Source organism: Ctenopharyngodon idella, chromosome 15, assembly GCF_019924925.1.
Source record: "Ctenopharyngodon idella isolate HZGC_01 chromosome 15, HZGC01, whole genome shotgun sequence".
Lineage (NCBI taxonomy): Eukaryota > Metazoa > Chordata > Actinopteri > Cypriniformes > Xenocyprididae > Ctenopharyngodon > Ctenopharyngodon idella.
In genome coordinates, this window is record NC_067234.1 from 11,573,199 (window position 1) to 11,594,392 (window position 21,194).

Genomic DNA, 21,194 nt, shown 5'->3' on the forward strand with positions numbered 1-21,194 from the left:
CTCAAATGTTATGTTGTTCTGTCATTTTTTTCTTCTGTGTTTGTTCTGTGAAAAGCGAAAAACAAATAAATGTGCAAAAATATGCTTGCGATTTACAGGGCTTACTTGTACGGCTGCACAATTATATTGTACTATAATTATGTGGTTATATAGCAATATGGCTATCTATCTATCTACCTATCATTTATTGTCATATCAGCATCAAAAGGCTATATTCATGGCAAACTCAGGAGCAATAACATTTGATAAAAATAATCAGAACATTAATATTTAAATTATTAAATTATATGTATACAATTTAACAATATATCAATTTATATGTATACAATTACATGTTTACAATTTAACAATAATCTCTACAAACAAAAATAAATAAACAACAATAATAATAATACTACCAATAATAATAATAATAACAGTTATATACAATCTTTCATAATAATAACAAAACAATTATAATAATGATTATTATTATTGTTATTATTATTATTAACACTAGCTAAAAATAAGAAACAGTACTCTGGAAATATTTCACTGGAAAAAAAAAAAGTATTTAAGAAAAATAAAATAATTTTACTTTACATTACAACTGTAAAATTTCAATACTAAAATTTAAGGCTGTCTTAATTTCTTAATTTTCAAACTATAAATCTTTTATTTTGATGGAAAACACATTAAAGCTTCTCTTTTGTTGACAAGCGATTATTAGGCATGTTACTTTCCCAAATGCACATTATAAGCATCCCAAACTCAGAGCAGATGAAGAGATGGAGTTTGGGTGGAGAAGAAATGACTGTGAACCGAGCCACTGCAAACACCAGCGGATCACGAGCTGCTCACGAGTAAATGAATATAGTGTTGCACATCAATCAGAAACACGCAACACATTTATTTATTTAAAGGGGACCAATACTGCCTCTTATCACAAGATGTAAAATAAGTTTCTGGTGTCTCCAGAATGTGTCTGTGAAGTTTCAGCTCAAAAAACCCTACAGATCATATATTATAGCTTGTCAAATTTGCCCCTATTTGGGTGTAAGCAAAAACACACCGTTTTTGTGTGTGTCCCTTTAAATGCAAATGAGCTGCTGCTCCCGGCCCCCTTTCCAGAAGAGGGCGGAGCTTTAACAGCTTACACTTCGGTTGCTCAACAACAACAAAGCTGGAGAATCTCACGCAGCCAAAATGAGGATTGTCAGTAACGGTGTTCAGCCTTACATTGTTCAAACCGGAGTTGAACACTGATGGAGAGACTCAGGAAGAAGTTACAACTTTTAGAATGAAACTGGACGTTTCTGAATGGTTAGTGGATAAATTTATGTAGTTGCTGTGGAGTTGATTCAACTCATCGACTAGCATGTGCCGTCATGTTAATCTTTTTTGCAAATCCAGCGTTGAATTGACCCTCATTTGTGAAGCAGTCCGGCGTGAAATGATTTGTGCAAATATATAACACTTTACTGACTATCTTCAGCACATTTCCTTTATAAATAAAACTCAACCACAGTGTACTCAGTGGCTCAGATGACAAGAGTGTATGGAGACTCTTATGTTCGTTGGTACATCCAATAACAACATTTGTAATGTATTTTGCTGCAGACATTGTATATCTTCAGCTGCTACAGTGAGGAAACAAAAATGACAGACTGCTGCAGCTCTCTCAGGGTGGGATCTATGCTAATAGGGCAGATCATCACCAGTTGTGGGCGGGGCTTCACCATATTCTTACGTATGTTTGGAGAGACTTTATGATTTATGGGGATTATAAAAAAAAAAAATGAGTGGGTGGATTTTTACCATTATAGGCTGGTTGTTTACTGTGGACACATCTGTGTTCAAACACCTTATAAAAGTGAATTGTACACAATAGGTCCCCTTTTAATTAAATCACAGCTTTTGCGATTTGATAACCATACTAAGCAATATGCGATTACAGTCTTATTTTAATTAATTGTGCAGCCCTAATCCAGTCCCATACTTATTTCTATGAGTGATTTGTCTCATCCCCTTATAATGTTTCTGAAATAACCCAGGATATTTCTTTAGAACCAAACCAAAGATCAAGCCTACTTGTTCCTTATCGATGTTCTGAGCAGGTACATGGTCTGTGTCAAAAAAGAGGTGTCCCTCGCCCTGCTGTTCTGCAGGTTCAGGTTGAGAGGGCTGTTGTGTTTCTGAGCTCAGCAACTTGAGGATGAGAGAGTTCAGCAGTGCCATCAGACGGCCCAAGACCTCTCCTGCCGTCTCCTTAGGGAGCTGCAGGCAAACACAGAGGCAATCATTCAGGACAGGAACTCAAACTTTTTTTTCTCAGCCAAACTCCTTAGACTGTAGTACAGTTTTCTGAAACTTTAAAGGGATAGTTCATCTAAAAATGGAAATTCTGTCATCATTTACTCACCTTAAAATGTTGTTCATGACTTTATGTGAAACATCAAATATTTTGAGAAATGTCTCAGTGTTTTTTGTCCATACAATGGAAGTCAGTTCTCAGCAAAATGGTTTGGTTTCCAACATTCCTTAAAATATCTTTTTATGTCTCCACAGAAGAAAGTAAGTTGAGGTTTGGAACAACATGAGGAGTAGTAAATGGTGACAGAATTTTTTAAAATTTTTGGGTAAATTATTCCTTTAATACCTTGAATTAAATACTATCTGCACAGTTTTAGTTATCTTTAGTTACATACAGAAACCACTCAAATATATTTTTAAAAGGCTCAATACCGAATTGAAAGTGACGACAACGTTTCTGATGTAGAAAAGCACTTGATTGACAGCCACTGGGAACTGGGACACATCCAGAGCGGTCATAGCTTCCTGTGCAGCCTCCTTAAAAGAGTCCTGTAGGAAAGCATTTGCCCCTTCACTATGAGACGCCTTCAGCAGAGCGGTGAAACCAACGTAAGATCGACCATCAGTGAAGTCTTCAGTCGTGGACTGTGAGAAAGTGTGACAAGTCAATCAGGAACTTCAAGTAAATGAAACTTCATACAGTCATTTATATAAGAACAATTAACCTAAAATTTAAACGGTAACACTTTACAATAACAATCCATTTCCTAACATTAGACATATAATTACATACATTATATAACTTTTTGCATACCTTCATGGCATGGTGCCGAAGACACATACTGAGTTTTGTAACGATATGCCAATGCGTTTGTAAAATATAGCAATATGCAAAACCATTGCAGTTACAGCTTTGGATCTTTTTTGCCATCATTTTGTAATTAAAATGACGGCCATGTTTTTTAAGGTACACCAATGTCATAAAACACTATGATAGCAACTGAGACAAAGACACTGAATGTCAATTTCGAAGTCAATCACACCAATGGTACTGTAGTTAGAGCCAATTTCATGTTTTATTCAATTATAGCACCACCAAGTGGCACAGTCCCACCACTTTTTTGTGTGTCCTCAGAGTGCCCCCATACTTAAGCGTGTCAAATTTGGTGAACATCTCATTTTGTTTAGGAATTATAGACATTTATATTTATGAGTACATAAAAAAAAAAAAAATTACCCACTCCTGACTTTGACTGCATTTTTTTTGCCACTTACTATCAAAACTATGACATTTGGCCAATAGTATATAGGCAATGACCTATGTTTTCAATTTTCCTACGATGGTTTCCTTTCGATCGGACTAACAGTTTTGAAGATATTTGCAAAAGTTGTTTAAATGATAAATCACATCGTTGCAATAACCAGAAGGCGAAACCTAGCATGTTTGGTATTGTTGGACTCAGCAATGATTCAGAAATCTAAGGAGATGACTCAATTGAAAATAAGTCAACCAAATCCAAAGATGAAGCATGTGAATATCTGATTTTACCACTAGGGGGCACTGTCTCAAAACTCAAAACTCCCTGTTTACACCGCCAGTGACACGCAGCAACAGTAACCATTGGCGACAAAATGTAGGCGTGTCAAGCGACGGGAGACGCGACGAAATTTCAGAAATTTCAACTTTATGCAAATGAGGAGCGAATTTCGCAAGCGACAACCAATAGGAGTGAAGGCTCTGGCGCTCACGTCACCGTCTCGAGTGCAGGCAAGACAGACAGGACATAGTTCCGGAGCGATTTGACTGTATTATATGATTTGACTGTACATACATGGATATAATAAAATGATGCGTGGAAAAGAAACTGTCGGCAGTCTTGTGAGTTTGAATACATTTTGTGTTGTTAATTATATGATGTCGTGAGCAGTTTAGCACTGCTGCAGTTCATATTACAGTTTCCCAGGCATTGTGTTGATTATTAGGGACAAGAAAATTGATTATTTGTCAAATTCGAATGACGTTTTAGTATTTTTTGACAGTATGAGTGAGTTTAATTTGTTGATAGATCGATCGTTAATCTAGTTAATGATTTAATGCACTGAGCTCTGCAGTCACAACACTCTACAACAGCAGAATGTTACTTTTAATTATTTTAATCCTAAATTCCTAGTCAAATTAGAATGATTTCTTAGTTTTATATATCATTTGTGATTGCATTTTCTATAGATATGATCAGACGTAGATATGATCGTAACGATATGCTAATGTGTTCATAAAATACTGCATTTTATTACAAAATTCAAAATGGCTGACGACCAAAATGGCCTATATGGGAAAACTGAATATCATTTGACTGGGCATGTCTCTCCGAATCGAACGAGAACACTTTTATGATTTAAAAGTTTTTCCTATCTCTGGACCAGTAGGTGGTGCTGCACCGAAACGCAGCATGTAGCCTCAGGTCATGCTTGTGATGACATGTACCAAGTTTGGTCTAAATATGCTAAAGCCTTGCAGAGATATAGCCGAGCGTCCAATTTGGAGTGCTCAGTTGGGTTTATCAAAAAGCTTTTGATAACTTTTTGCCAGCATTGTCTGAAGATAATCTGATTCGATTATCGTAAATATCGGACAAACCGTCTAGAAGGAGTTCAGAAAATTAAAAAAAAAGTGGGAAATTTTTCATGATGGAAAATGACATCATACGGCACCAGGGAATCAGAATTTTGTTTCGAGTCCTTATGATTCAAAAGTTATTAACATGAATTTAAGTGAAACTTTGGACAGTTGGTGGCGCTAGAGGGATTGAGTTAGAGACTCCAAATTTGCAGTGTTGAATGTTTGTACTGTCCTCTATCTGTGTGCCAAATTTCACAACTTTTTACCATACGGTTCTATAGGCTGTCATAGACTTCCCGAGCGGAATAAGCGGATGAATAATAATAAGAAAACTAATGGATACAATAGGTACAATTTGGTGCTTGGCCCCTAAAAATGACATAATTGTTATCACTGTTCTCAGCATGAACCAAGGGATCTATCAAGACCAGCTAATTTGCTATGATAACAGACTTAATCAATAATCAATTTGTGTGCCAAATTTAATAACTTTTCCTATGTACTATACACTCAAGAAGCAGCAGCAAAAGAAGATAAAGGCTAACAATTACAATGTACTTTTGGTGCTTGGCCCCTAACGGGTTGTACTGAAGCTGTGAAGAACTAACCAGTGTCTTCTGTGTGTTCTTGGGGAGCCATTGTGAGTAGTAGTGGTAGAAGGTGAAGACAGAGGCATGAGGAGGTGATGGAGCATCTGATGTGTTGAGCTCTTCGTCGTAGAGCTGGAGGGTCAGACACAGAGCCAGCGGGTCTCTCTGACTGTGCAGAACATCACACAGGACTGCTGCCATGTACTCATACACCACCACACCTATACAACAGACAGAGCTGATCACAGCATAACCTACACAAACTCACACTCCTCACACTTCATATTAGGTGGCCTTAACTACTATGAACTAATATTAAATACCCACAAGACTATGTTCCCACATTTATTGCTAATGAGCTTGAGGTATGGTAAGGTTTAGGAGTAAACCTTGCGGAATCTGTAAAATGTTGATTATTTCAGCAAAATAAGAGGATAATAAAAATGCATGTAATTTTTTATTTTTAAGGCGACCTATTATACCCCTTTTTAAAAGATGTAATATAAGTCTCTGGTGTCCTCAGAAAGTGTTTATGAAGTTTCAGCTCAAAATACCTCACAGATCATTTATTATACTGTGTTGTAAATGCCCATTTTTGAGTGGAAGGAAAAACATGCTGTTTTCATGCATGTATCTTTAAATGCAAATGCAGATCTCGGCCCCCATTGACTACCATAGTAGGAAAAAAAATACCATGTAGTCAATGGGGGGGCGAGATCTGCTTGGGACAAACATTCTTCCAAATATCTTCCTTTGTGTTCAGCAGAACAAAGACATTCATACAGGTTTGGAACAACATGAGGGTGAGTAAATGATGACAAAATTTCCATTTTTGGGTGAACTAACCCTTTAATAAATTTGGATCTTTTGATCACATTTATCTGTAATTTTTACCTTTCCCATCTTTAAAACTCTCTGGCAGTTTGTTGCGAGCTTCTAGCACAGCTGGTACAATTGCGCTAAACGGGAACGTCTGGAGGATGATGTCTTCGGTGAGGGAAGGTCCGATTTCTTCAACGTCCCCTTCGCTGCCCTCCACTATAACATCAACCATGTCGAGCACATCTAAAACGCAGAATATGTACATGTTTGAACAACCCAAATAAAACCATAACATTCCTAACAGCGCCAGTATCACCTCCGATTATAGATACATATGTGAAAATGTGAACAATGGCTAACCGTCGATGTGTGATATGGGGATGCTGGCTTCATCTCCCTCCTGGCCGCTCAGATTAGCCTGCAGGAACGCTGCCTCCTGGACCGCACTCGCTGCTTTCTCAGTGTACACGTGAGGGTTACACACCACCCGCATCAAAACCTGGACAAAATATCAACTTCAAATCATTCATAATGGTGACATGATTATATAAAAAGTTGATATATGAATTGGGTAATGTTTTTTTCTAATAGATATCACCATAATTCCCCAGTTGATTAATCACAGTACATTTACACAACTGTTTTGCATTACAACCTTTCTAAAATGCATGAGAAAACAAGTCATTCTGAGAAAACAGCCTTTAAAGATATTGTTATTGAAATCTATAGACGCAAAGTGTAATAAAACAAACACTCAAATGTGTATTTTAGATGTTTTCGTTCTAATAGTATAAAAGAATACATATTGTCAAAATTGATCAGTGTATCAAAGTGTCTTTACTGTTTTTATTTCATTATATTTCTTTTAAACATCAATTTTATTGACATTTTTAAACACTTTTTGAGAGGATTGTAAATGTAAATGTACATTTAAGTACATTTGTAAATATGTAAAATGTTATAGGTTTAAATCTTATTTCATGCTGTAACTGCTATGTATGCATGTCCCCTATGAACTGCATACGTGAATATTATGTAGAATTACTGTTTACATCAAATTCATGCTTTAATAGCAGACTAATCATTGCAGGTTTCATCAGTCCAGTCTGTGACTTGCAACATAAATGTCTGTGTTTAGCTTCAAAGGGCGTTTTCACCAATGGTATTCTATAAATGTGTCCCGATCACACTAATCTATTTTAATGACAAAATTTTAAATAAGAGGTCAAGTGACAAATACCGATCAGACAATAATTGTTTGTTAAAATCGGTCTCTGCCCTAAAAAAAAAAAAAAAAAAAAAATCCCATCGGTGCATCCCTACTTTGAAGTCAAAACACGCTTCAAATTTGACTACTTATTTGATTGGGATAAAAACAAGTCCTTCCCTAAATATTTTCTCACTGAAAATCTTGTTTCACTCGGGTACATGGTATTAAATGACAAAATAACAACTTTTTATCATTTGTAACACTGACAAGACTATATAAAAAGCCCAGTAAAAATGGTAAGAGTGATCTGAATCCAGTACATGGTCTAAAAACTGAATAACGATCTCCTGCTGGGATGGGTCCAAACGTGCCAGATGGTCCAGCCACAACTCCAGCTCCTTCCACGTGTGCTCAAATACACCACTGTCCCTCAACACCTGAAAAGCAGAGGAGGATAAATCAGCACCCAGTGGATAATTTAAAGTTCAGCCAAAGATGAAAATTCCGCCATTATTTCCTCACCCTAACGTCATTCCAAACCATACGTGCTGTTAATTTTTCTGTGGAACACACTATAGCTGCTTTTCCGAGGGCCAAACCATTCTCATTGCTTAATCGTTCCATTCCAAAGTCAGAATTGTGAGAAATAAAGTCAGAATTGTGAGATATAAAGAGAATTGAGTGATATAAATCAGAATTGCGAGTTATGAAGTCAGAATTGTGAGATATAAAGAGAATTGAGTGATATAAAGTCAGAATTGCGAGTTATGAGGTCAGAATTGTGAGATAAAAAGTCAGAATTACCTTTTACATTTTTTTATTTAGTGGCATAGACAAGCTTTCATAGATAACGGAGCTCTTAAATGTAATACAAGTCATTGCCTTGGTAATGCAAGAGATTACAGATGATATGAGATCTGCGTTATGGAGGATGATCAGATTTTTTTTTTCAATTTTATTATTAACTTGTGTTTATTTTGCTCAAATAGCGCACTTGTCCAGCAACAGAGAAATTGGCAGCCAGGCAACAGACAAGAGGCCAATCCTGACTGGCGACGTCACTACATGCATTCTACCAGCACAGTTCAGCACAGTTAGCCAATCGTGCCAAGAATTCTGGCCTAAAAATGGTTTGTAATCGTGCCGTGTCGTACTAGGCTCAAATGGAAATATAACAGAGCGTGCAAAAAAAAAAATGATTTCAGTTAACGAGGCTTCGTTACGTCATAAGTGTTTTGAAACTTCAATAGTTCACGTGACTTTGGCAGTTTGATACACGCTCCGAACCACTGATTCGAAACAAAAGATTCATAAAGCTTCATGAAGCAGTGTTTTGAAATCGCCCATCACCAGATATTGTTGAATAAAGTCGCTATTTTGTTATTTTTGGCGCACAAAAAGTATTTTCGTCGCTTCATAACATTAAGGTTGAACCACATGAACATGAACTTTTAAATACATCTTTAGTAGCTTTCTGGGCTTTGAAAAAGGGAGTGTTATTGCTGGCAATGCAGGCCTCACTGAGCCATCGGACTTTATCAAAAATATCTTAATTTGTGTTCTAAAGATGAACGAAGGTCTTATGGGTGTGGAACGACATGATGGTGATTAATTAATGACAATTTCCATTTTTGGGTGAACTATACTATAATTAATAAAATAAATTATCTTTAAATTGTAATCAAATATTTAAAGATATAATAAATTATTTACAATTCTTTTTGTTTATTTATTTATTGTTAAACAATTATCAAAGGGGTATGAAGTGAACTCACCTTTAGGACCAGCATCCTGGTTGAGGTCTTCAAGTAGCTACTGTTAGTACTTACAAACATCTTAAGTAACAAATAGAAGACAGATTTCTCTCCTTTTTCAAGATCTGGATCAGCCAGTTCCTGTTTGACAAAAAAAAAAAAAGATGAAAATCTTCAACTCAAGAGAAACCAAATAAATAATCTGAAAAACATCATCAACTACACCAACCATAGAAAAGAAACATGGACACCTAAACTTGAATAATGTGACTTTCAAGCTAACATACAAATACAGCACCCAAGAATAAATGTTTTTACCTGAACACGGAACCAGGAGAATTTGCTTGCAGGAAGTTCAAGAGCAAGTTGAAGAATCTGATACTGTAGAACTGGAGGAATTTCCTGTTTCATTCCCCTCTCCGTCACAATGCCTGAAAATTTTTCAATAAGTCACTTGCTCCTTTCATAGCAGGTTATGCACTGTATGTGTTACATCTGTTTTTAGTTGATGTGTTCTACCTTTCAGGAGTTTGCTGAAATCGAATTTGCTCTGGCTGACAAGGTGAGGCACTACCCGCTGATACAAACACATCACTTGGAGCAGCAGAGCTTTCACCAGGATGACCTGTGGATCATCCTGCCGCGCTGTTGGAGAAAAAGCATTTCATATTTATAGTATGTAAACAACAACAGCAAGCCTACAGTACCAAGAAAAAAAAAAAAAAAAGTTAAATATTTGATTACAGTGTTCTTTGCTCTCATTTTGTTCAGTGTTCTTCGTCTTCGCTACATCTTCCTTCTCTTTTGAGAGCGACTGCCAGTTGGAAACGACACACACCATATCTGGTAGTATCTGTGGCACCAAAAGGATAAATACTGATTGTTTCCTTATTCCCTCAGCTGCACAGCATGGAGTTTAAACACTTCTATTCCACTTGTTTTCCCATCATCCTCACCTTGCTCAGCGCCTCTCTGTAAAGCTGCACAAACTCCTCCATCACGGCAGGGCTGTAAATGTCCGAACTCTCCCAGGCTGTTTTGTCCAGGCAGTGTTCAATGTTCTTCTGAGCTCGCTTGAGAATAAATGCCAGGAGGGAAAGTATTGTGTGCTGGACCACCACGTTGGGTAACTATTAGAGCAACAAGAAATGTTTTAAATCATTTTAAGATTACGCTAAGTGAAGGAATGATTATAGGTGGACAAGATCAGCAAGTCTGGAGTCAGGATGATTTTTTTTATGAACTCAAGCATTCATCAACTCACATCAGTTATGGTAAACAAAAGATCAAACATGCTTGCTTAACGTGCAAGAACCAATGAGGTTCATTCTTGTGTGTTGCGCAGCAAGTTTGAGCTTCAGTAAGAACCAATGAGGTTCATTTTTTTTCATGTTTTATACAACTTCTGATGATGTGATTGGTTGAATCTATCACTTACATTGAGACCTTGAGTGAAGAAGACTTTATTGCACACTGAAGGGAGAGACGTGACCAACACCATGGACAGCAGACGAGGTAAAGGAATCATTTCACTCGTCTGGAAAGCCTTGGACACCTCCGGCTGAGCCTCATAGATCTGTAACAACATCAAACCTTGAGTCAGCAGCATCTGTAAGTTCCGTTAAGGCAAAAGTACGTACGATACAATTAATAGGTGAATTGTCACCGTTATTACATGCCAAATGAAATGAAAGCACTGCACCACCTGATACAAATCACAAAGCAACCAAAAGACATACAAAGGAATCAGACTCACTTTCTTGAGCAGAGTGATGTTGTCCTGCCAGGCTTTCGCGATTCGTGGAGAGAATGAGAACTGGGTTTCTTTGAAGTATCTGGTCAATATATCAGGACTGGCCTTCAGAACACTAACAACCAGATCTGCAACCATCTTGTCCTCTGTCGCCTGCTTCAACCTCACCAGGAACTGCAGAAGAACAATGTTTCCTGCTCTGGATACAGCAGGGTGATATAAGTACAAGGAGGATGAAGATAAGGGGGAGAGTGTTTTGGGCACAGTCTATTGTTTCTTTTTAACTTGGGAGATTTTTATGAAGAATTTGTGCTGTTACTGTCAAATTTTACTATGGCAAGTTGATAAAACAGTGTTTTAAGCATATATATGGATAATTTGTAATTTTGCATTTAAGTGATGCACACCTAGAGTGCTGCAGGGATGATGTATTTTTGTAGCATTTCTGGTTTTATCGACCTGAATTAAATGTTTTTTTGAATGGTTATGTTAAATGTCTGACATAATGTCTGAGGTTAACACAAGCTCAAGATATTTTTACATGTGATTCAGTGACATAAAATACATCATTCGTACCCACTTGTGATTTCTGTAAAGCTTTTTACTTGCTAACAATTGGATAAACGGGACTATAAAGGTTGTTGAGGACATTAAACGTCTGAACAGGTTGACTCATCTACTCTCTAGTCTTTTTACAACCTCACTGTGTTGATAATCACATTCTTTCAAACCATTATAACTTGAAATTTCAGGGAAATAGTTTTTAAATAAATACTGAAAGAGCTTAGCTTATTTTCTTCAATAATCCACAAGTTTCCTACCCTAATTCTGGGGCAGTCATGGACTACCCATTGTCCTTGTTAAATAAACTACAAAATAAACTGTTGCTGTAAAAATAACATGAACATCTCAAGGACTTACCTTCCAGCGGTGCCCAGGCTTGGGTCATGAAAACTGATCCCATTTTTGCGAGAGCAGCAGATGTCCAGCAGGAAGTTATGCACCAGCTCCCTCACTATACGTTTCCCTGCCTCTTCATCGTTCTGTTTCCAAAAGATGTTAATTATGATTACAAAAACTTAAACCACAATATGAAAAGCCATTCGCAATGTACTAAACATTTGTAATGTGATGCTTTTCCTAGCTAAATAGAACATTCAGTGGGAAATGTAGGATGAGACTTGATGTTATCCATCAGAGTTTGATTGGATAATAAGGGGTGAAACATGCTAGATAATAATGGCATTATTGGTTAATATTATTTTTTTCCCATCTACAACAGAAAATAGGATTTCAGAGGTAGAATTAAATTATTACAATGTAATAACAATGTTATTACCAGTGACATGTTTTTTTTATTGTCTAGAGGAAGCAAGATTTCCCACTAGGGTCATCACAACATCAGATTTTCACTCCACGATTATCATGGACAAAATAAATTCACAATAATGATATTATTTCAGTATTTAAAGACAAATTGAATAATGCCAACAGGCAAATTCATCTTTAATTTATTTATTTATTTATTTTGTTTGTTTGGTTTTTTTAGCCAACAAATCTAAGTCTAAGGAATTGGAGAGAAAGTTTATAACCATAACTGTACAAAATGAACTTACTGTTGATTTGAACTTCCTGCTGACTGTGGTGTCTAAACCCACACATTGTGCGGCAGTAGTAGCTACACACTGCATTTTCTTCCGCTTCATCTTACGATATTATCGTAAGTGTAGGGCCCTATGAAATCCGTTTTATTTTTTCCCAAATTCCGATTTTTCCATTTTAATTTTTCTGGATTCCTGTTTTTTTTTTGGACATTTTAATGGTTAAATTAGTAATCAAAAAGCACATCTAAATAATTGAACTCATGAAACTTGTACAATTTAACAACAATTCATTAAGAGTTTAACAAAAATTACATTTTCAGGGCTTATGAAATACATTTTTTTCAAATTCCGTTTTATTTTGACTAAGTTCTGTGTTTTCTGTTTTAAGTTATCTGGATTAAATTTTTTATGGTTTAATTAAATTTTATTAATCAGAAAGCATGTCAAATTAATTGAATTCATAAAAACAACAAAATTAATTTTAATTATTTATTTAAATGATCAATTCTGTTGTGTATTTTAATTTTTCTGGCAATCAAATAAAGGCATAAAACATGAATTTATCTTTTAATCATATGACATTACACAAACTTTTTGGTCAAACAAAGTGCCACATAACAGAGCTTCACTGTTAAAATTAAAACAACAAAAAATTGTGATTATTCCTTAAAAAAATAAAATAAAATAAAATAAAGTTTTAATACTTCTTTATTCTTTTTGTGGTTAAATGTTCACAGACACTAGTCTATATCACGATTTGATTTAAGTGTACTGACCTAGTTTTTATTTGTTTATCAAAAAATTCTGTGACATTCCACGTTGTACAGTAATTTCCATTTTTATGAATGGATTCTGCGATTCTGTCCGCATTTTCTGCATCACGAAAATCATAGGGCCCTATATGTGTACTATTTACGTAATATAAATATTTAATTTTTTCAAATATCATGGTTATTGTCAATATAGTGATGCCCTATTTCCCACTCGTAAGGAAAACAATTCCCGGTTTCCAAAGTTACTCATGCATTTCCATGAGTAAAATTACAAAAGAATTGTGCCTTAAAAGTGTGGTTCAGATTGAGCAATAAAATATTATTTTGTCAGCCATTTAAATATGTGTTATTCATCTTTCTAATACAGTCAAATCTATTGGATAATTGTAGAAATGATTTTAAGCAGGATTTGATTTTCCCCTCACTAAATCACGGCCCAAGTATATGACGTGTTGCAGACTGTATCTATAGAGACATAAGCATATTGACAAAAAACGTCAGAAGTGGTGTCATTGAGTGCAAGTGTGTCCAAAGCATCTATTATACCTCGTTCTCATCCATGCGGACATCCACAATCCCGTTCCATTTATAGAGAGAGGCTATCTGTCTCAGTATGGAAGGATTAAAGAAACGCACTTTCTGAGTTTTCGTGATGGTCTTATTCTGCACAACCTATGGACAAATATTGTAAACAGTTATGACAGTTATACACAGCATCTCACATTGGTAAACGGCATTCACAGTGGAGGGTCTTACTCTGGTTTGTAGGGTGGATAGAATCAGGTTTACAATAGATAATCTATCTTCTGTAAGACCACTGGTCAAGATTTCAGACAAGAAATCTAAAGAACAGCAGAAAAAAAAAATATTTAAGACAACTCAAAAGCAAAATTCATAACGCACACAGATTTAGTCATTTATACCTTTAGTGTCCAGTATCTGGCCAATAGTTGTATTGTCTCCAGACATCAGGAATGAAAGGACAAACTGAATGTAAGCCATTCTCACATTTGGCTTTCCCTGGAAAATAACACAGTTATTACAATTGCATGCAAGAGCAAATTATACATCTACTACAAGTACATCCAACCTTACATACGGTACACTCATGTTCAGTGGTATGTACTGTATTATACAGCAAATCTCAACTGCTTGATTGTTATATTGTCGAAAAATGTCAACTATATTATCGCCAAAGATATTAGAGATATTAAAAGGACTCTTGGTAGTGAAGGGGGCGTGAGATTTTGAAGCCCAAAAAAAGCACATCCATCCATCATAAAAGTAATTCATACCAACGCATGGCGTATTGGTGAACGCGGAAGCACAGAGGATAGAGAAAAACAAAACACCGGTCATGAATTAGAAGTCTAAAATAAGAATTTTTAAAAAGAAATGTCATGATTTCGATATAAGAGAAGAGGAGCTTGAGTTTGTTGCCCAGCTCTATTTGTTTGAACTGTGAGAGGCGTCTAATCTTACGATACTCCTACATCGCATCAAAGGTCACTCTTTCGCCGTAAATTGATGCATACGGCCATCGGCCGGAAGCTAGTTATTATAGTTTATAAAGTTATAAATATGGCTATTTTTCTTTATGACCATATATAATTATTTCTCAGTCTCTTTATTAGATTATAACCAGAAAATATTGGAAATTTATATGCAGTACTAAAAAACAGAGAAAAAAAAAACCCAGAAAAAATTACTTCTATAGGCTAAGTATTTAGTGACCTCTCCTTACACTTGAGGAAAAGCAGGAACTGGATCTTTTAAACCTAAATGGAACAGAAAAGGGCCGGAAGGCCAAGAAAACTTTCTTAGGGTTTCTTCTTTGAGAAACTGGAAGAAGTCCAGGAGGTCACACTAAATACTGATTTTTGCTTTAAGATGCCATTTTGTTCAATTTTTTTTTCTTTTTCTTTTTTCCATTTTGTTTATATATATATATACACAGGTGCTGGTCATATAATTAGAATATCATCAAAAAGTTCATTTTTTATTATAAATTATTTTTAAAAATGAAACTTTCATATATTCTAGATTCCCTACATGTAAAGTAAAACATTTCAAAAGTTTTTTTTTTTTAAATTTGATGATTAGAGCGTACAGCTCATGAAAGTCCAAAATCCAGTATTTCAAAATATTAGAATATTTCCTAAGATCAATCAAAAAATGGATTTGCAAAACAGAAAAGTTCAAGTTCTTTAAAGTATGTTCTTTTGTGCACTCAATACTTGATCGGCAGGACATATTACAGCAAATGACTTGCTCCTAGCACAAATTACTGGTGAAGTGTGGCATGGAAGTGATCAGCCTGTGGCACTGCTGAGGCACTATTGAGCCTTCAGATCATCTGTATATTGTTGGATCGACTGTTTCTCATCTTTCTCTTGAAAATATCCCATAGATTCAGGTCAGGCATGTTGGCTGGCCAATAAAGCACAGTAATATCATGGTCAGCAAACCACTTGGAAGTGGTTTTTGCACTGTGGGCAGGTGCTAAAGTCCTGCTGGAAAAGGAAATCAGCATCTCCATAAAGCTTGTCAGCAGATGGAAGCATAAAGTGCTCCAAAATCTCCTGGAAGATGGCTGCATTGACTTTGCACTTGATAAAACACAATGGACCACCACCAGCAGACGTCACGGCCCCCCCAAATCATTATTGACTTCAGAAACTTCACACTAGACTTCAAGCAGCTTGGATTCTGTGCCTCTCCAGTCTTCCTTCAGACTCTGGGACCATGATTTCAACATGAAATGCAAAATTTACTTTTATCTGAAAAGAGGACTTTCGACCACTGTTCACTGTCCAGTTCTTTTTCTCCTTAGCCCAGGTAAGATGCTTCTGACGTTGTCTCTGGTTCAGAAGTGGCTTGGTAGTCCTTTTCCTGAAGATGTCTGAGTGTGGTGACTCTTGATGCGCTGACTCCGGCTTCATTCTACTCATTGTGAAGCTCTCCCAAGTGTTTGAATTGGCTTTACTTGACAGTATTCTCAAGCTTGCGGTCATCCCTGTTGCTTGTGCACCTTTGCCTACCCAATTTCTTCCTTCCAGTCAACTTTGCATTTAATATGCTTTGATATACACTCTGTAAACAGCCACCCCATTCAGTAATGACCTTCTGTGACTTACTCTCTTTGTGGAAGGTGTCAATGATTGTCTCCTGGACCATTGCCAAGTCAGCAGTCTTCCCCATTAGTGTGGTTTCAAAGAACAAAAGATACCCGGAATTTATGCTGTAGGGATGGTCATTTAATGAAACTCAAATGTAAATATTCTAATATTTTGAGATACTGGATTTTGGACTTTCATTAGCTGTACGCTCTAATCAACAAATTAAAAAAAAAAAAACCTTTTGAAATGTTTCAACTTTTTCACGATATTCTAATTATATGACCAGCACCTGTATATATGTGTATATATATATATATATATATATATATATATATATATATATATATATATATATCCTTTATTTTCTGATTGTATCATAATGAAGAACAAAAAATAAATATGGATGGTCATTAAAACATTACTAAAACAACAAAGCTGGTGGTGGCCTAAGACTTTTGCACAGTACTATATATTATATCCAACTTTTTGCATACATACAGTATACTATATTTAAAGTGAAATATATTGCACATCACAATTCCCTGATTTCGTATTTTGCAGCAAAATGCAACTATATTATCGCCCAGCTCTTTATATAAATTAGAATATATTAATATGTCCAACTTTATCCACATACATACACATACATAATATCTTAACACCTTGATTGCTTGTCTCATTGCAAAGTTTAAAATGTATGTAAACCCACCTCTAATCTGCTAAATGTGACTATAAGGCATGAGGGTATTAACTTATTATAAATATAAATATAATTTTCAGTAAATCTGCTTTGAAACCATGTGTATTATAAAAAAACTTTATATAAATGCATTTTGACTTAAAGGGTTAGTTTAGCCCAAAATTAAATTTCTGTCATTAATTACTCACTCTTAAGTCGTCCCAAACCCGCAAGACCTTTGTTCATCTTCAGAACACAGAATTATGATTTTTTTGATGAAATCCGAGAGCTCTCTGACCCTCCATAGACTGCAACATCATTGTACTTTTCAAGGCCCAGAAAGGCAGTAAAAACATTGTTAAAATTGTCAATACTGAGCCAGCGTTCTGACGGGAGCGCTGCACTGCGTTCACTACGTCAACAGCGTAGGAGACTGACATGGAAGAGAAGAAATTGTTAAATAAAGTCGTTATTTTTGTTTACTTTTTGTGCACAAAAACACTCTCGTCGCTCTCGTCACTCTAAAAAACCCAACCCAAGTTGGGTTGAAAATGGACAGCGGTTGGGTTAAATGTTATTATTTAATCCAACTATTGTTTAAAAATGACTACATGGCTGGCTTAAAATGAACCCAAAATCAGACACATAATTACTAGAGGAAACAATAATAAATCAAAAGGTGAACATTTATTAGCCTAATAAGCAATTTAATAAATGTTTATTAAACATTTTAATAAATGTAATTTCCAACATACTTTGGGTTCATTTTAAGCAAGCAATACAGTAATTCTAAACAATAGTTGAGTTAAATAAATCTACATTCAAGCCAATCGCTGGGTTTGTCCATTTTCAACCCAACTTGGGTTGTTTTTAACCCAGCATTTAAGCCAGCATAGAGTGTAACATTAAGGTTGAACCATTGTAGTCGCATGGACTATTTTAACGATGTCTTTAATACCTTTCTGGACCTTGAAAGTGGTAATAACGTTGCTTTCTATAGGAATGTTGGACAGCTCTCTGAAAATGTAAAGTTAAGTGCCATTTGCAGTTTGTGAAGCACTTACCGATTTGTCTTTTCTCTGAGCGAGGCTAGAGAGACCTTTGCTGAACTGCATTTGACTGAAGATGTCCCTCGCCGCCTCCACGCCCTGAGACACCAGAGCAGACAGCAAACACAGACACTGACGGACAAACCTGTTCAAAAAAAGTGGGTACGCAAACTACATTGAGTGCATTTTCAAAACGTTTAAGAGGTTAATTTTGCCTGCTGTACATAAAAACAATAAAGATAAAGTCCTACAAAGATGATTATGAAATAAATGCATTGTTCATTTATAATAATACAAAAGTTAAACAAGCAAATATCTAACAGACAAATATTTGTGTAAGAAATACCTATGATCCTCAGAATATAGAGAGGAGAGCAGAAGCTTCATGTGACTGGAGACAATCTTCCTAACGATGTTGGAGCCCACCATGCTCAGCTGAGACAGATCACTAGCCGTCCGCAGCAAAATCATTTCTAGACTCTGAAATATCAGAGCCAGCTACAAAAGACATTAAACAGAATTTGTGATTATGCAATTCTGACTTTATTTCTCACAATTTTGAGTTAATAACTCACAATTCTGACCTTATAACTCGCAATTCTGACTTTATAACTGACTTTTTTCCTCAGAATTGTGAGATATATACAATTGTGTGTGGAAAAAAGTCAGAACTGTGAGATAAAAAAAAATAAAAAATAAATAAATAAAAAAATCACACTTTTCTATTTTTCATTCCGTGACGGAAACAAGCTTCCATAAGTCTGCATACAACATGCCTAACAAGTTTATAGGAACTGTCAGCCATAGTCTGCAGCATTCATAGTGTGGACAGTATGCAAATTTCCTGTATGTATGAAATACCTAGATTAACTACTATAAATGCCAAAATGTATATAACATGTTAATACTGTATCCCACAAAACAATGTGACTTGATCTTCCACTTCCTATGTGACGAATGAACTGGAAGCCTTTTTTCTCTCTCTTTCTTGACTCATTATTTGATTGTGGACTCGTAAACGTTAAGACACTTTTAAAAAATTAAGTAAAATGTCCATGTTTATTTCCAAGATGACACCACCTACCAAATTATGTTCAAAGTAGTAGTAATGTCATACCGACCACAGTGTTGCATACTACTGTTTGAAATATTTATTTCTTATTGCATATTGTTTCATTTACTATTCATTAAAAAGGCATTATTCAGTTAATGGTGTGCAGTAAAAAGTACACCAGTGTTACAATTTGAACACAGCAATATACTTGCAATAAAACACATTTCTTCATGTGCACAATGAAACACCAGTATTCAACAAGGTTACAGTAAACATCAAACCACAAGGCAACAAAAACTGGCTATATTAAAATAATAATGGTAACACTTTATTTTGATAGTCCACTTTAGACATACTATCTCTAAATAACTACATGTCAACTATCAGTCATTAGTGTATCAGTAAACTGTCTGCTTCATATCTGCTCTTTATTTTGATGCTCCCCAAGAGACATAAGTAAATGTGAAAGTACGTTAAGTCATTTTACTAATCCAAACCTAACAGTCTACTAATAGTCTAATGAGAATTAGTTGAAGTAGTTTTAAAGTTACTTATAGTTAGTGGAATGTTTAAAGTGTAACCATAATAATAATGGAATAAATAAACAAACTAATAGACAAATAAATCAAAATCCTAATGCGTGACTTACTTCAGACTCTGACTTATTTTCCTCCTCCAGTAATGCGAAAATTTCTGAACATTCAACTGAGATTTTTATGTAGCCCTCGACTACATCATAGAGGTCTGGACATGGAAGTTTCTTCGCAATTCTTATGAAGGTCTCCAAACCTACATGGTATTAAAGAAGCATGTTAATATACCATAACATTTCTTTGACACTGTCATCCAAATAATCTCATGTACGTTTATATAGACATGCATAGACATAGATGTACATATTTAAATCTAATCTTATCTATGTATACACACAGAGACATAATAAATATGTGTGGATTTATGTATGGATAAATAATAATTTAGTATTGTTCTGCATTTTTGACTAATTACTGGCAGTTCTAAGCATCTATGCGCAACAAAATATGAAAACAAAATAAAAGCCTGGGAAACCTGGAAGCGTGATATTTACAATTTAAAGAAGATTACTGATCAACAATGTACACGAATCGAGCATTTTCACATTCAGCTGTACAATTCAACACATGAGCGGTTTATGGCTGTAAGCAGACGGCTGGACAACACTCACCCTTCAGCGCTTTGGATGAATCCTTTAGCATGGACTTAAAGACAGTGCCATTAAACTCGCTTTCGTGTGCTTTGGTTTTCTTTGCTGTTGTAACGGGCTCAGGAGGATTCTCATTTTGACGTTTAGTAGCCATTGCTGTATCCCAGTATCTGTGACCGTAAACAGACACATGGAACAGCGGAAGTGTAAAACTAGAAGCGATAGAGGAGCAAAACACGTGGAAACGCTTATCTAATGAATATTAAGTTTGACGTGCTGACGTTCTTCCTTTTCTCTCTAGAGCGTCACCAGAGCCACTGAGAGCGTCACGAAACCGAATTAATATTCATAAGCTAAGTCAAGTATAATTTCGGCCTAAGAGAAGCCACATTTTAGCAACAAAGAGAAACCGTTATCGGCTTCATGGTAGTCACAAATATTAACGGTAAATTAAAGTAACTCTGTATGTGCTATTTAAGTTATATAGCACATACAGTATTACTTTAGGGAATTACTGCGTGACGGCAGAACTTAAGGGGATGTTTAAAATTGTGTACCCTGTTATAACAAATTTTAAACATTCCCGAAAATCCTGTAATAACAGGGTCATTACCGAAAGTTCTGCCGTCACGCATTAATTCCCTCACACACTTCTAAACTATAGGCTACCGCCGGATTGAAACTACACCCCG

The 21,194-nt window shown here is 35.7% G+C and overlaps 1 protein-coding gene across 1 annotated transcript in view; it reads right to left on the reverse strand.

Moving 5' to 3' along the window:
* urb1 (URB1 ribosome biogenesis homolog) overlaps positions 1–20,742 on the reverse strand; it is a 39,138-nt gene extending 18,396 nt beyond the window's left edge. Inside the window, exons 1-21 of the mRNA XM_051862558.1 lie at positions 20,524–20,742; positions 19,969–20,108; positions 18,612–18,763; positions 18,281–18,410; positions 14,342–14,438; positions 14,175–14,260; positions 13,965–14,090; positions 11,963–12,084; positions 11,045–11,240; positions 10,727–10,864; positions 10,245–10,418; positions 10,033–10,141; positions 9,808–9,933; positions 9,607–9,719; positions 9,310–9,429; positions 7,855–7,971; positions 6,685–6,823; positions 6,397–6,567; positions 5,521–5,723; positions 2,725–2,937; positions 2,071–2,256 (exon numbers count right to left, since the gene is read on the reverse strand). Of these exons, the coding sequence (XP_051718518.1) occupies positions 2,071–2,256; positions 2,725–2,937; positions 5,521–5,723; positions 6,397–6,567; positions 6,685–6,823; positions 7,855–7,971; positions 9,310–9,429; positions 9,607–9,719; positions 9,808–9,933; positions 10,033–10,141; positions 10,245–10,418; positions 10,727–10,864; positions 11,045–11,240; positions 11,963–12,084; positions 13,965–14,090; positions 14,175–14,260; positions 14,342–14,438; positions 18,281–18,410; positions 18,612–18,763; positions 19,969–20,108; positions 20,524–20,656 (2,991 nt within the window). The 5' untranslated portion in view covers positions 20,657–20,742. The remainder of the gene's footprint in view (positions 1–2,070; positions 2,257–2,724; positions 2,938–5,520; positions 5,724–6,396; positions 6,568–6,684; positions 6,824–7,854; positions 7,972–9,309; positions 9,430–9,606; positions 9,720–9,807; positions 9,934–10,032; positions 10,142–10,244; positions 10,419–10,726; positions 10,865–11,044; positions 11,241–11,962; positions 12,085–13,964; positions 14,091–14,174; positions 14,261–14,341; positions 14,439–18,280; positions 18,411–18,611; positions 18,764–19,968; positions 20,109–20,523) is intronic.
* Between the last annotated feature and the right edge of the window lie 452 nt (positions 20,743–21,194).